This window comes from Silurus aristotelis (assembly GCF_946808225.1).
Source record: "Silurus aristotelis genome assembly, chromosome: 1".
NCBI lineage: Eukaryota > Metazoa > Chordata > Actinopteri > Siluriformes > Siluridae > Silurus > Silurus aristotelis.
Genome location: NC_139574.1, coordinates 14,426,285 through 14,442,174, shown reverse-complemented (window position 1 = coordinate 14,442,174; position 15,890 = coordinate 14,426,285). Strand labels below are relative to the sequence as shown.

The 15,890-nt window shown below is 34.4% G+C and overlaps 1 protein-coding gene across 2 annotated transcripts; it reads left to right on the top strand.

Moving 5' to 3' along the window:
* Nucleotides 1-1,811: 1,811 nt before the first annotated feature.
* Nucleotides 1,812-5,068, top strand: LOC310735098 (uncharacterized protein). Of its 2 annotated transcripts, XM_083557669.1 has the most exons (3): nt 1,812-1,959; nt 2,050-3,133; nt 3,396-5,068. In XM_083557669.1, exon 3 carries the CDS (start codon nt 3,402-3,404, stop codon nt 3,909-3,911), a length of 510 nt encoding a protein of 169 aa, XP_083413795.1. In that variant the 5' UTR covers nt 1,812-1,959; nt 2,050-3,133; nt 3,396-3,401; the 3' UTR covers nt 3,912-5,068. The 2 variants fall into 2 exon arrangements, with proteins under 2 accessions (XP_083413795.1, XP_083413794.1); XM_083557668.1 differs by having other exon boundaries at nt 1,812-3,133.
* The last annotated feature ends 10,822 nt before the right edge of the window (nt 5,069-15,890 follow it).

Below are 15,890 nucleotides of genomic sequence, written 5' to 3'. Positions count from 1 at the left end.
TGGAATCAGTGAAAATATATAAACTTGATAACTAATATGTGTATCAGTATGAAAATCTGTATGCATGTGGGCAAATTAAAGAGCAGCCAAGAAGGCCAGTAGGAGAGTGCGTCCACCTGTTGACCCTGCTGTAGTTATCAATCAATCCTGTTACTTTAATAAAATTTTAAAGTGATAACATTTATAGAGATTTAAAAGCATGTATGGTTACACTCTGCCTCAATATTGAGCTAGTTTATTTTAGCCTCCCTATACTTCCTGCATTGAGAATCCATCCTCTTCCAGGCAACACTCTTTCCAGGAACTGTATGTCTGGCACAGCAGGAGTTTGAGTAGATGCTGCAGTTGAGGCAGAATCAATTACATCAATAACTCTTTCAAATGAAGACAGTAGATTGGAATCCACTTTTTTATTCTTGTGGTTACTCAAAAGCTTGATGTTGCGCCCTCTCTTTTTCTATCTGTCTCTCTTTACAGTATGGGAAATTCTCCTCCCCTTTTAAGCCATTTTTCAACTATGTCCTCTAACTGACAGCCTGTCTGTCTGATCATCCATTTTTCAACATCATTTCCACCCTGTCTTTTTCATCTCTCGCTTCTCCTTCTGTATGTTATTCCTCCCTTATATATTCTCTCCCATTTTTTTACCACTCTTCTCCACTCTTCTGTCATACCTTAATTCATTTTATTGGCCTGCTTGCCTCCTCCTTATTACCAAATGTGGTCATTGCGATGTCATAAAGAGAATGAAAAGCTGATCCACGTTTTTCCTCTTCATTATATATAGTCTTTGACAATATTTTTAATAACAACATGCCCGACAAAATCATATGTTGTTAAAAATTAAATGACATGTTTATAATTACTTTAAATGTCATGGAACATCCATTAGACAAGTGTTGTTTACATGATGGTAGCTAGAATCATGATTCCTGTGCAATTAGTTAATTTTCTAGGAAAATAATAAATAGAATCAATTTTGGAATAAGGCTGTAACATAACAAAATGTGGAAAAGGTCAAGCACAAATACTTTCCAGATGCGCTGTATATCTTGTTAAACCAAAAAAAACACACACAAACATGAAACCATTCTGCTTAGAATTTTTTTTGCTCGCTCTGATTCCAATAATGTCTCATATATATTCCTCGATGACAGTTGACATCTTCTTGTTGCAAGGAAACTGTAAAAAGAATACAGCAGCCACTAGGGGACAGATATCGACCAAAAATTATTTGCTTGTAAACAAAATAAGCAATTTTTATAGGAAAAACAAATTAAGAATTTCCACCTCAGGTCAATGTTGTGGCATTAATGGGAAAGAGTGGACACAAGAAAAAAAATGAAATTTGGGAAGTAAACAATGTATAAATACACTCAGCCTGCAATTGTTTTAAAAAAGTGCAAAAATAAAAAGTTGTTTTTATGAGTAAAATATATTTGAAATAAAAGAGGAATGACAAAATATATTTAAGTCACAATGTCTATACTGTATTACCTGAATGTAAAAGAAAGCAGATAGACCAAACTACTCCTCAGATTGCATCATGTCCTGTGTAGTGGTAAGGAAATAAACACGTGTGGAGAGAACGTGATTGTTTGACATCATTGTTTGACATTCACTGTGCTCTTACATCTAACTAATCCTGCACACTGATCACTAAGGTAAGCAATGCAAAAGCTTTATGCACAATTTTATGCACTATATTATATATATATATATATATATATATATATATATAAAATTTTGTTTTATTTAAAAAATTTACAATACTGTGTAAAGGTTTTAGGCAGGTGTGAAAAATGCTGACAGTTTTTTTTTTTATTAACAATATGAAAAGTACATGAACAAAAGAGAAATCCAATTTAAATCAGTATTTGGTGTGACCACCCTTTGACTGCAAAACATCATTAGCTATTCCAGGTAGACTTGCATGTTTTTTCCGAAAGAACTCGGCAGGTAAGTTGTTTCAAACATCTTGCAGAACTAACCACAGATCTTCTGTGTATGAAGGCTGCCTTAAATCCTTCTCTCTTTATGTAATCCCAGACAGACCACTCTGTGGGGGCCAAAACTATTACTTTCAGGACTCCTCTTTTTTACGCTGAAGATAGTTCTAAATGACATTGGCTGTATCTTTGGGGTTGTTGTCCTGCTGCACATTACACATTGGGCTAATCAAATGATTGGATTGCATGATATATACAGTAAGTATCTGCCTGTATTTTTCTGCATTGAACATCATTAATCCTGACCAAATCTCCAACTCCGCTTGCAGAAATGCAGCCCCAAACTTGCAGAAAAACTCCACCATGCTTTACTATTGCCTGCAGACCCTCATTATTGTACTGTTCTTCAGACCTTCCGCAAACAACCTGTTTTTTAAGCTACAACCTGTTTTTTGCTTATACTTCACATTTTGAATCATCAGTATAGAGTACCTGCTGCCATTTTTCATGTTTTCATGCATAGTTTCATGCGAGTTGCCTTGTTTCATTGCCGCAATTCTTCCATGAAGACCAATTCTTTGATGATGACACTGCTGGACATTTTCCAGTATTGCAGAGAATTAAGCATGATGTGTCTTACATCTGCTGCATTAAGTTTCCCCGGGCGGCCACTGCGTCTACGGTCCTCAACGACCCATTTCTTTGTGCTTTTTCAAAATAGATTAAACAGCACATCTTTCTTCTTTTCGCTTCTCCCATTAGGGGTCACCACAGCGGATCATCTGTCTCCATACCCCCCTGTCCTCTACATCTGCCTCTTTCAAACCAACTACCTCCATGTCTTCCCTCACTACATCCATAAACTTCCTCCACATCTTGAAACCACAGTCCGCATTGAAATCTTTGCCTGGGAGAAACCTTGCTGATGTAGTATAACTACCTTGTGTCTTGTTGTTGTGCTCAGTCCTGCCATGGTGTCTGACCTGTGACACAAAACTGTCTTCCACAACTTCACCTTAGTAGGAGAGTTTGGCTGTTTCTTATCCAGTTTTAAGTCTCCAACACAGCTGTTTCTGTTTTAGGTAATGACTATGTTTTAACCTACATATGAGATTGATGATCATTAGCACCTGCTTGGTATAATTGGTTAATCATACACCTGGCCGATCCCACAAAATCCCTGGGTAAGCACACCAAATATGAATCTGATTTGGATTTCTTATCTGTTCATTTACTTCCATTTTATTAACTAAAAAAAATTATTACAAACACTTGATTTTTTCTAAACATTCTTACTTTACAGCATTTTTGTCACTGCCTATAACTTATTCACAGTACTGTATATATCGTGGCATTATATTGTGTAATTTCTGCTCTAAAATCCACTGTAATATAGCTTTACTTCAAGTTGGCCTGAAAAAATGTATTTCCTTTTTTTTTAACTAGACTGACATGATGGCAATCTGTAACTGCCTTGGATTTGTCCTGTTGGTGGCTGCCTTGAATTTTTCCTCTTTGACAGTACTGAACTCTGAGGAGGAGCTGAAGGAAACAGGCTTTGGCACACCACCTCCAAGACATGGACTAACACTGCTCGTGTGGTATGTTCAAAACTGTACTGACAACAACATGGTGTCTCTCTGCAACCCCATAAAAGGTGCTTACGGTTTCCATGAGTTTAAGAACATAGGACCGAAATTTCTCCTACCCAAACTGAAGGATAAGAAGACATATGGCTACTTTACTATAGGAAACCTTCATTACAAACATGCTAATGATCTACCCTATGAAGTCAGGAAATATTATAATCCAAAGGATAAAAGAAGCAACATGGACAGAGTCATTGTAAAGTATAATAAAAACAAAAACAAAATAGAGGAGGTGTTCATATCAGAACACTATAACAAGTTAAAGACGTATATAGTTGGTTCGCCTCTTATCACTGAGTTAAAGGAACAGTAGTTGTCACAAAAACAAATGTGCTTGTATAAAATATATATTTTTTAATTGTATTCTTTTGGTTGTATATTTCATATATAAAAACAATTCTAATTTTTATTTGTATTTTTTTTTTACTGAATCTCAGTGTACTGTTGCAAACTGTTTTGTCAATTTTTCTGTATTGAATAATATATGGAAAAGCCTTTCATATAAAACCGCTTCACAATGAATATTGTGTATGTCTTAGAAGTATTCTTTTAATTAACCTCCAGAATTTATCATCGTGTTTCACAGTCTGACACTGTAGTCAGTAGGTTTCTGTCTACAGTCATTCTGAGTGAGGCAACTTTCACTTCTCAATATCACATCTGTTTCCCCTATATTTAGTATTTGGTTTAATATATTTAGTCACTTCTCATTTTCACTCTCATTTTCATGCAGCACAAACTACAAACTAGTTCCTAAAACCTCTATGTTTCTATATATTCTATATTTCATTTGTCCTTTATCAAACAATAATATTAGTTGTGTTACACAACTTTTTTGAGGCATCTTCTTTTTTTTACAATAAGATTATCATCAGATAAATAGTATCATCACTACAAAAAGGAACTTAGTTAAGTGGGTATATTCTCATTTCAACTAAACAGCAGTATACAGTGAAATGAAACAATGTTCCTCCAGGACCAAGGTCTATAAAACAACACAGAGCTACATGAAACAACTCAGAACTAGGGCTGAAACATTTTCTTAAGTAACTCGAGTAATTCGAATACAAAAAATCATTGAGGCAAATTATTGGCCCTTATTACTGTAAACCACCTGCTAAACTCTGGAGCGCTCTGGACAGGTAAACACACGTTGCAGAATGTAAAAACAGTGAAAGGCGAGATTCATATGGAAGCCCGTTTCCGCCATTTTCAAAAAGTTTTTACATTTTTGTATGATTTTATGTATGTTGTTTTTACATTTATATATTTGTATTTGCATTTTAATGTAATATGGCAGGCACTAAATGGGTTTAGTTTTCACAGATATTGCTTGTATGCAATTTCACCAATAAGGTTTTCATTTTTCTAAAAAGGAAACAAATTACTTGTTCATTTAAAGAAACCCGTCTTATTTTCTCTTGTATATTTTGTATTGCTCTGTAATAAAGAAAAGTACTTTTCATCCAATTACTTGATTCATCGATGGAATATTCAGTAGAATACTCGATTACTAAAATAATCTATAGCTACAGCACTACACAGAACTAATTAAGACTAAGCAGTCCTGCACACAGCATGACATAACTTACATGTGTGCAAACGTGCATACAATGTAACAGAGTACATTAAATGGCAAAAAAACAGAACAATAGAATCAAATTACCATAGACCTTGTGAAGATGTGGGGAAATGCTAAGTACAGCTCCATGGTCCCTGTTTCAGTCCTGAAGTTAGGATACTCTCTGCTGTCTGTGTGGGTTTTTTACAGTTTATTCTCTGCATGACTGTTTGAAACCAGAAGGTTCAGGTGGGTTCTTTCCACATCCCAAAAAGATGGAAGATGGGATAGGTTATTATTAAAATGCCCATATTGGTGAATTAAAGAGGGAGTGTGTGTGTGTGTGTGTGTGTGTGTGTGTGTGTGTGTGTGTGTGTGTGTGTGTGTGTGTGTGTGTGTGTGTGTGTGTGTGTGCCCTGACGACCCTTCCACAGTGTAGTCCTGTGTCATACATGGTCTTCCTGTGACCAGGAAAGATCCAGACGCAGTTACTGAAGCAGATGATGACAATGGTTTGTACATGCTACATGCAGCATTCAAGAAAAAGCAGCTACAATTTTAAACAATTGTTGTTTTTTGCATAAAATAATTAGATATTTCTAAAATAACTATATTCTGTAGAAGAGGTTTCTGTAGAAAGTGTTGTAAGGATTAATAATGAACCCGGAGAACAATGTGCTTTGATTGAAAATTTGTTGCAAATAGCTGCAATAATTGTTTGACCTTAAAATACATAGTATTAAATCAAGGAATGGTTTCATTTGGCAAAGAAGATGCCAAAACTGCTTATATTATTACTGGATTTTTATTTTTATGTAATTGTGTTTTACTTTTACATAAAAATGTAATGTTACTAAGTAATTACAGTGGTTCCTGCTTGTTCATAAATAAAGCATGTATTGTATAGATTTTTTGAGTAATAGAAATTGCCATCACATTTAAGCAAAACAATTAATGAAATAAAAAATCTGTAATGTACAGTAGGAATAAAGGGGTTCCCTTGAAGCAAGCATTACTCAAGCACTGAAAAGGACATTGTATTCATGGAAATCACATAAATCTAATTAGTCTCAGGTTTACAGGAAGCTTTTGTGTGTTTTGGCACATTTTATTGAACAAAGTTACCTGCCCAATTGAGAAACACCAGTACCAGCCTTAGATAAATTTTCAAGGGACATAAAAGAACATTAAAACACACCACATGATTCTCCCAAGTAGAGCAACAGAAAATTATTAATCTAATTGGAACCAGAAGAGCAAAACTGCCCATGCTGTCTGGGTGGGAGGGGCAGTATACACTTTCAAACCTGTCAATCACAGCAACACTGGGCAATAGTTGGTGTGTGTCAGCTAATGTTTGTGGAAGAACAGAAAGCATGTTAACCTTAACTATTCCCAGGGCAATGTGCTAAGGGGAGCTGGCTCATAGATAGGACTTACCAGATGACCAAAATTGAATTTTTGGAAGGATACATTTAGCATCTATTTTAAAATGAATAAGGATTTAGTTGGGTAGAATAGCATTATCCATATATATGTAAATATGATACTACTTATTCAAATGTTTGATATTTGTAGATGTGGATTATCACATAACAGATTTCAGTTGTATTTCCAAGTAAAAAATATATTTCCACAAATGTGAGAAAAGTCCTCATCCCTGCAGACTTTTCAATTCCACATATAAAGGTATCTGTTCAGATCAATGATTTAGTGTTTTATTTGTGTTGGCAATTATGTTTTTTTTCTTTGCATGGAGCTACACAGGAGAGTCAAGCAAGCTTTGACAGAGTTGTAAAACAGCATATGAACAGATGTCTCTGGGTGATTAATGTGCTTCACTTTCTAAAGTCTAAAGAGAAGTGTGCCAGTACACCCCTCCTCATCCCCCTCTTTCTAATCCTCTTCTTCTCTTCTCTTATTCAGAGTTACTGTGTAGACCTGGAGTTTCGCTCCTCCTGTGTACATGTAACCCCCTAGTCTGCTCATCCTGTCCCTCACTGAGCTGTAGCAGGAAGCCTGCAACTAGATTATAAACATTTTCTGTTGAACAATGTACTAGTGCCCCCTAGTGCTGAAGACTACTTGCTTTAACAAAAAATTTACTTTAAGAAGTATAGAAAGTGTATATTCTGTGTCTGGAATCATTTAACCATCCAGAATACATTTAAAATAATCTCAGCATGATGTTAAAGATGTAGTGTTCATTTCTGACAGCTGAGATTTATTACTGCTTAGGAATAAAGCACAAAGAAGAACAAACTATCTAGTCCTTTAGATCTACTTACAAAAATAATAATACATTTTTCCTGGTCACATTAAGGTTGCAAGCAGTGTGTTGAATACACTCCTTTGACAATAAGAGCTATATCACTAGTAGGTCAGAAGACTGTAATATAAATGCTCTTCCAACATACATTATATAGACATAAGTTTATTGACACCTGACCAGAAGATTTGCTTTAAGAGTATTTCATTCTACATTTAGTCTCTATTTGGCGTTATAATAACTTCCACTCTTCTTGGAAGATGTTCCACTGGAGTTTGGAGTGTGTTTATGAAGATTTGTGCTCATTCAGGTACAAGGGTGTTAGTAAAGTCAGTTGCTGATGTACGGTGAGGAGGCCTGGGGTGCAGTCAGCGTTCCAATTCATCCCAGAGGTGTTCAGTAGGTTTGAGGTCAGAGCTCTTTAGAAGGTTAATGAAACCCATGTAAACCACTCCAAACCATGTAAACCATATTTTCATTATGCTTACTTTGTGCACAGGGGCACTTTCATGTTGGAACAGATTTGGGTCTCCTAGTGTGTATATTTGCCAGTGCCATGTGTAGCTGTGTAATTTTTTGTGTGGTATATCTGAAGACAGACATTCGACTCGTCTCAACTTTTAGCTTAGCTTTAAATCAGTGTTCACTTTCTGCTTTTGTCTGTTCATTTAAAAATAGAAAACTGCTACAGTAACCTCAAATGGCATTGATGGAGGGCGATACAGACAGAGGCTGTAAGTTTATAGAATAGATTTTGCCCCTGCTAACTGTGGTGTAGTATTACAGAAAAGCCCATTAAAATCTGTGCTGTATGCTAATAAATATCTGTCTGCAGTAAAGGGCTCGTATTAAATATTTATAATATTTTTAATATTTTATGCAGCTAATTTGTATTCAAATTGGATTAATACTTTATACAAAGTTTTGAGTGAACCCTACTGCTCTTGGACATTAATTCAGACTGGGGCCTTATGTTCATTATATATTTCTGACCCCGCTTGCTCACTATGGGTTTCAATAATAGTCGTCTAATACCAACTAGTAATTATATTAAAGTGCATGTTAAAAGATCAGGACTCAAAAAAAGATTCATATATTCATACAGTGGTAATCATTCTTACTCGAATTTTGTTTTCCATACAAGGAAGTGTTGTTTCCTGGTGTCGTAGCACTATTAATGGCCTCATTGCAGTCATGTAAAATCCAGACTGGGAGGTATTCTGATTGGCCCCAACTTATCGTTTCCTTTCACTGTAATTTTACATTTTCTTTCCCCTTAACTGAGTACACATCATTTTAAAGCTTTAACATTGTGTTCATTACTGATCAGTGAATGTCAGGGCTTGTAATTCAATACAAATATAAAAACAAAATGAACATTTTATTGTTGAACTACTGCATATACAAGCAGGTCTGATAAATAGATTAAATATTATAACAAAAATAAAGAAACAAATTCCTTTACATAACAAGTAAGGGCACAAATTATTTAGTATGGAAAAAATCCAATTACAATACAATTATAATAATTCATTAGGATGGAAAGATCCCCAATCCGTGATTGGACTATTATTTATTTATTTGTAATTTTCCAGTGGATTAATAGAGACAGCAGAAAAAGGAAAACCCAGATTATCTGGGCCATTATTGGAACACAATAATCAAATCAGTGGCATGTTGTCTTTTTGTTGAGCGTCAAAATGTAACTATATTACATAAGCTAAAACCATTTAGCCTAATCAGTGTCCAAGCAGCCAAAACATAGCATTAGACAACAGTGCATGAACTTTTCCTTGCCTAGTGGGCTGGATAGTGAATTTATTAAATTCTCAGCTCATCCATATCTATACACATACCCTAATTAGCTTTATCCCACTTTAAAATTCAAATGTAAAAAACTTTACTATAATATTTTTTTTTTTTTTTTTTTTTATTATTTTATTATTCAAAAAAATATTTAAAAAAATTTATTTTACATTATACAACAAACCATTTTTTCACTAGAATAATACACGATGGCAGAGACACTTACGTACGAATCACATACTACAGGTGCGTGTAATTTATCTCTGTAAAGTGAAAGACAGGCATATCAGCGTGGCTTACAGATGGGTTTTCTTCTCATAAATAGCCCTGTCTGGTCCTCAGTGTGACAGTGGCAGGCCTGTGGCAACAAGCCCAGGAAGCAGATGATGGATGGGGGCTGCCAGGCTTTAGTGTCTTTTACGAAAAGTGTTTCAGTACACAGAGCTAACTGATCAGAAGAGTGTGAGTTAAAAGTGAAAATTTCCTAAATCAAGGCCAGACTCAGTATGTGATAGGTCTCATTTCTTTTCACATTTGTCATATCATTATTCATTTTGAATTGCTAATATTGCTAAAACAACACTGACAAATCCAAATTTTTTTGCTCATTTTAAATTAATGCCAGGTTATAAACTACAAAAGTAAAAAAAATATGATGTATTTATTATCATTAATTTGCAGCGATAGTCAAGGACCATCCTGTTCCTGGTATGGGGACAATTTACACATAAAGAACATCTAATTTGTTCTTTATCACCACATTATCTGTGTAAAACTGCTTTGGGACAATGTTCATTGTTAAAATAAAATAATTCATAAAAAGGAATTTAATTCAATTGTTCATAGATAAAAATTAAGGATGATGCTTAGTTTTTAGCGTTAAAGGTGCTGGTTTTCATTTTATGTAATATTTTAATATTTGTAACATCCTCCTATAGAGCCATGTTGAAATCAGTTATGAAAAACTTCAAAATGGTAGCTATTTGCACTACCTTGGCCCAATGCATTCTAACATTAGATCTCGAGTCAGGATAAAGCCAGTGACATTTATTCACCATAAACATGACTGAACATACATTCTGTTGTTTGGCTTCTGAAAATAGAAATGAACAATATTATGGTAGTAACCTTGCTCTGGGAGGATATAACTACTGTGCATAAAGCCATCTAATGCAGAAGCAGAATGGTAGAAATTCAATAGATAAACTGTAGTTAAAGGATTTACTCTGAGTTAGCCATCCATTTCATAAGACCAGCATACAGCCGAGTTATCAAACTACAAAGTGCAGTGTGCTGTGACTGGCGAATTAAAATAGATCCTTGTAAAATTTAATCACCCCATGTGAGCCTTAAATCTAAATTATGCAGGTTAGAAAAGAAAGCTCTTTGGTGATGCAGTGTAAGCACATATAGCTTTAAAAGTTGTAACCTTCTGCCCCCACATATGAGGGAAAAAATATCAACAGGGGGTGTCTAAGAATATAATTCTGGAGAGACACTGGGTCACCAGACTGTGTGTACAGCTGTCACAATACTAGCTACACTCAGCATCTCTACGTCAAGACGATAGAATAGAATACTGCTTTTACTACGCATTGGAGCTTTATTGGGTGGAAACAAAGGGGGAAAGTAGTAGAGAAAGCCTAATCAATTCAATTCAATTCATTTTTATTTGTATAGCGCTTTTAACAATGAACATTGTCTCAAAGCAGCTTTACACAGATAATGCGGTGATTAAAAATGAATATGTTCTTTATGAGTAAGTTTGAAAATCAATATTTTTCACCTTTTTTTACTCAACCAGTCAATCCGTTCACAACGATATATTTCAAATTGTTGTTGGAAGAACCTTGACTGCCTATAAAAGCAGATCAGAATATTAACCCCTCACTGGCAACACATGTGAATTCCATCAATGGATCCACTTCAGTTTACCTACCAGCCTGGCATTGGAGCAGAAGTCGCTGTCATCTTTCTCCTTAATAGCACAGTGCGAGTCATGTTTTTTCAATAACTTAAAGTTTTGTGCAATTACTGTGCAATAACACCAATTTAAGACGTGCAATATTACCTATGCACAATATGTTTTAAAGTGCAACTATTTTATCGGTGGTCACTTTTCTTTTTTTTTTTTCTTTTTTCTTTATACACTGTGACATATGTACTTGTATTATTTATTTACTTTATATATTTGCTAATTAATTTTCTTTGCTGCTATAACATTTCCCCACTGTGGGACGAATAAAGGAATATCTTATCTTATCTTATCTTATCTTATCTTATCTTATCTTATCTTATCTTATCTTATCTTATCATATCTTATCTTCTTATCTTATCTTAACGCTACATCGCCTTCCAATTTCCTGTTTACTTCCCTGTCTATGGGTATTACCTAATGGCTTTCCCTACCACTTTGTGAATTCATGCTAATTCCACTACATAACTTTTGAGCCTGTTTATCAATGACAGCATTGTATGATTCTAGACTGGTTGCCTTTTGTCTTTCTTCTGAATGCTTTATGGATTTGTCCTCTGGCTGTGTTGTTTAATGCCTGATCATGTACAGTGGTCCCCTGGAAGTTGCTGGGGTTACACTATAAGACTAAGATTTTGTACGCACCCCCACAGCCTTTATGGTACCTTAGTGAATTCATCTAGACATAATGTCACTTCAATAAAATAATGTGTTTTAAAAAATGTAATGAAATTTGTTAGTGGAAACGTTTAAAATGTTATTCATAACTTTTCTGAACATTCGGTCCCGCTGCATTTTTATCCGCGAATTATAAGATAATCCGCAACTTGCTGTTAGTTAGGTTCCAAATAAAAACCCGAAAATTTTTCGAGCTGCGAATTTCAAACCGCAAATTATCGGGGGTTGACTGTATTGACCCTCTGCCTGCTCTTCTGTTATGGACTGTGCTTTGACACTGTCATAAAAGCATTCCTGAAAATGGATGATAAACCTGCTGCTAAGTCTGTTGTATTACATGACCACTATTAGACCTCCCAGATATAATCTTAGGATATAGTAAGCAAGCTAATATGAAAACCATAAGGACCAAATGATTTTCCTTGATAAGTAATAATGCCAAATGGCAGCAAACTGAGAGCAACGGAACAGAAATTAACAAATTTACAAAGTGCATTGTAATCCACTTCACCAACTCATTATTTACATGATGCAACAACTTCAGGTACTTGGCAAAAAAATGGGAAAAACAGGAAAACTCTAATAGCGATTTCCACTAGGAAACCATAAAGGGGGATATTCTACATTGAAATTCAATGCTTTCTTATTTTGAATTATTTACATTTTTATTTATAAATATTTAAAATGATTCCAATTTTTTGATATATGAGTCGCCACCAGCTTGCTCATCAGGGACAAACTTACACTTATAAAGTACATCTTATTTATTTTTATCACCACATTATCTGTGTAAAGCTGCTTTGAGACAATGTTTATTGTTAAAAGTGCTACACAAGATAAAAAAAAATGAAATGAATTGGAGTGCCTTGTCTTCAGTTTACTTGTACTGATGGATTCTTGCCACTAGGCGGCAAAGATGATATACTGTAGCTGTCATTTAAAAAAACTTATTTAAATAAAGTTGTTCAAAGTCAGATTAAACACTTATTTTTCTACAAAAAAAAAAGATGCCATGTGTTTTGATGGATGCGTGTGGCATTTTTAGCTTGATAGTGTTTTCTTAAAAAATTACACACACACACACACACACACACACACACACACACACACACACACACACACACACACACACACACACACTGCTAACACTTCTTATTTCTCTGTATAATTTTCCACGTTCCAAGTACTGACTGTGTGAACTTGTAATTATTTTAAGTAAAAAGTTATATAACAAGATCTACATTGAAAAGTCAAACAGGTTCTAGTTGCTACGTGTTTATTTTTATTTGAAAATGCTAAACAACAAAATTCTATTAAAAATAAAGAAACAATAAAATATCTAATGATTGCATAATCAGAATCGTACATCTGTTCATCTTGTATATCTATTAGACTAATATAAAAGTGAATCCACATCTTTACGCACTGAGGTCAACTTGTATCCATGAAAAGCATAGCAGGTTATTAGGCATAAAAGTGTACTACAGATAGTTGAGGGTTTTGGTTGACAAAATAGGTTTTAAATGTCCACAGTGTGCAGGTTATTTAATATAACCAATTATATGAATCTTATGCTGGATCAGATCATCTTGAAAATGTCTTATCTATCTATGTCTTATCTATCGATCTTCAAAAAGTATATCTGTGACTAAATACATTTATTCTCCTCAGTCAGCCATTGTGGAATGAAAACAGCTATTAAAAAGAAACAAATATTTTTAAACTAGTGCAGTTTGTGAGGTCTGACTAGTGTCCTTTCCAACCATCCAATCAAAAGACATAAAAATGCCAATGTTATCTGATGCCTGCTAGATGGCCTCAATGTTGCCAAATTAAAATCTAATTAGTTAAAGCCATCAAGCAACATGGATTGTAATCTGTGGTGCCGACAATGTTCATTGTTCACACCTTTGACCAAGGCGACACAGGTGATATGACAGCGGAAATCTGATTGGATAAGATAAACTCTGACTTAATCTTAAACTCAAGTTTCAAGTTTATTTGTCATCTGTACAGATGTGAGTGACAGTTTGTACAATGAAATGCCTACGTGAGGCTCCAGGTTAAACTACAGTAAACATTAAAGTAAATTAAACAGTAAAGAGAAGAAGAATTGAGAAAAAATAAAACTGGCACCTGAAAGAAAAGCTATGAAATGGGGAGAATAGAATACTGGGATTAATTTAATACATATTATTGGACAAAAATCTATTAAAATGTAAATCAATGATTCTGAGAGTGTATAGGCCAGAAGAGAAGGCCTTGCTGGCCCTGACGGCCGCCACTGGTAATATCATTTGCAAACAATTGTTCTTATATAGAGTCTTTTAACTTTAGAACAGTGAGGACAAAATGAAATGTCTCCAACTAGCTACTTATCTATTTGGATTAGTTTGCATTAACATAATCACTCTAAGCTTGTAGAGCTGATAGAAGTAAACAGCAGACTGAGCTGTGAGGACATGCATTCATGTTGAAAATTGCTGCCATGGAGCCTGCTAATCAGCCATACTGTTTAATGACTGTGCTGACTCTCACACACAAAACAGTCTGGCTATTTTCACTGATCAAATACAATAAGAAAGACAGGTGTGGTCGGGGTTTTTTTTTCAAAATGTAATAAATGTCAAAAGATTAAGAGACACCATTCCAGTCAGTAAAGCAAATGCAAAGAGAGCCCTGGGAGCTGTAAGAGATATATTTGCAAGATTGTCATTAAATGAGCAAGATTAAATGCTCAATATAGTATAGCAGTCATTGCTGCTTAATTGACTGATACTTGCTGGAAGCATCTGTCACTCCAAAAGCAACATTAGAGAACACATCAGATAGATAAAAAAAAAAAAAAAAATGTTGAATAAAATAGTATAAGAACCTAATTATACTTGTAAGTAAATTATATTTGAAATGAGGACAGTCTTTACAACCAATGAATAGTGCATTTTGCAACCTGGTGTTCTACCACCTATAAAAACATAGATACTGAGAGTGTGTGGAAGCCCCCTATAGCAGTGCCAGGCTTTATCCCAAAACCTTTGTATTGATTTTACTAAATGCATTAATTAAAGGAATCATGACATTTAATTATATGACAATTGCACTGATGGTTAGATAGACAGCAATGTACTTTTCAAAATATTTAGGTCAAAAACCATTTGTAATATTTGCTAAAGTTTTTTTTCAAATTCCAGCAGCTGTCAAATATATTCAAGTGAAAAGCGCCGCTCTCTTCAACTACCCTAAACTACCCTTAACTCTACCTAAATGGGAGAACAAAAATAACTGATGTGGACTATGAATATTTAGTAAGCGCTAAATCTGGATTGTCTGCCAAACACATTGCCTAAGAATGACTTTTCATATTTAGATTTTAACTATCAGAACATCTAGCTTAATTCAACTTCTAATAAAAACAATGGACCTCTTTCCATTACATGGAGTAGAAAAACAAAATGCAATCCAACTTGTTTGATGCAATGATGCAACAGAAGGTTGCAATGAAGGCTGCTTTTTGACTCTCTACCTAAAATGCCACTGACCAGTATGAAACGGTTACTACATTTTTTTGTTTATTATTTTTTGCTATGACTTTTACATGATTTATTTCTCAGTTTAGAAAAATGTCTTCAATATTTTTGTATTTTATAATAGGAAAAGTAAGGTTTATTAAATGTATTTATAAAAAAGTTTTATGTATTTATTTTATTTGTTTCGTTTTCTGTTTGTTTGTTTGTTTTTTACGTTTAACTCTATACTGCTGTACTGTAGAAACCTACAGAAATATTGTAAACCCCCACTAGGGGGTGCTAAAGATTTTCAAGGGATGTTCTATGTTAAAATAGGGGTCTTCTGAAAAAAAAAAAGGTTGGGAACTACTGCTTTATAGATTTTCTCTAAGCATTCACACTAATATTTAAATCATTTACTTTTTGTTGTTGTTGTTGTTATTATTATTATTGATGTTTTAGTAGAAATACGTTATAGGCATTCTCAGAGCGTTCAC

Bases quoted from the DNA above. Each gene is read 5' to 3' on its own strand.
- LOC310735098 (XM_083557669.1), top strand. From the start codon at position 3,402: ATGATGGCAATCTGTAACTGCCTTGGATTTGTCCTGTTGGTGGCTGCC.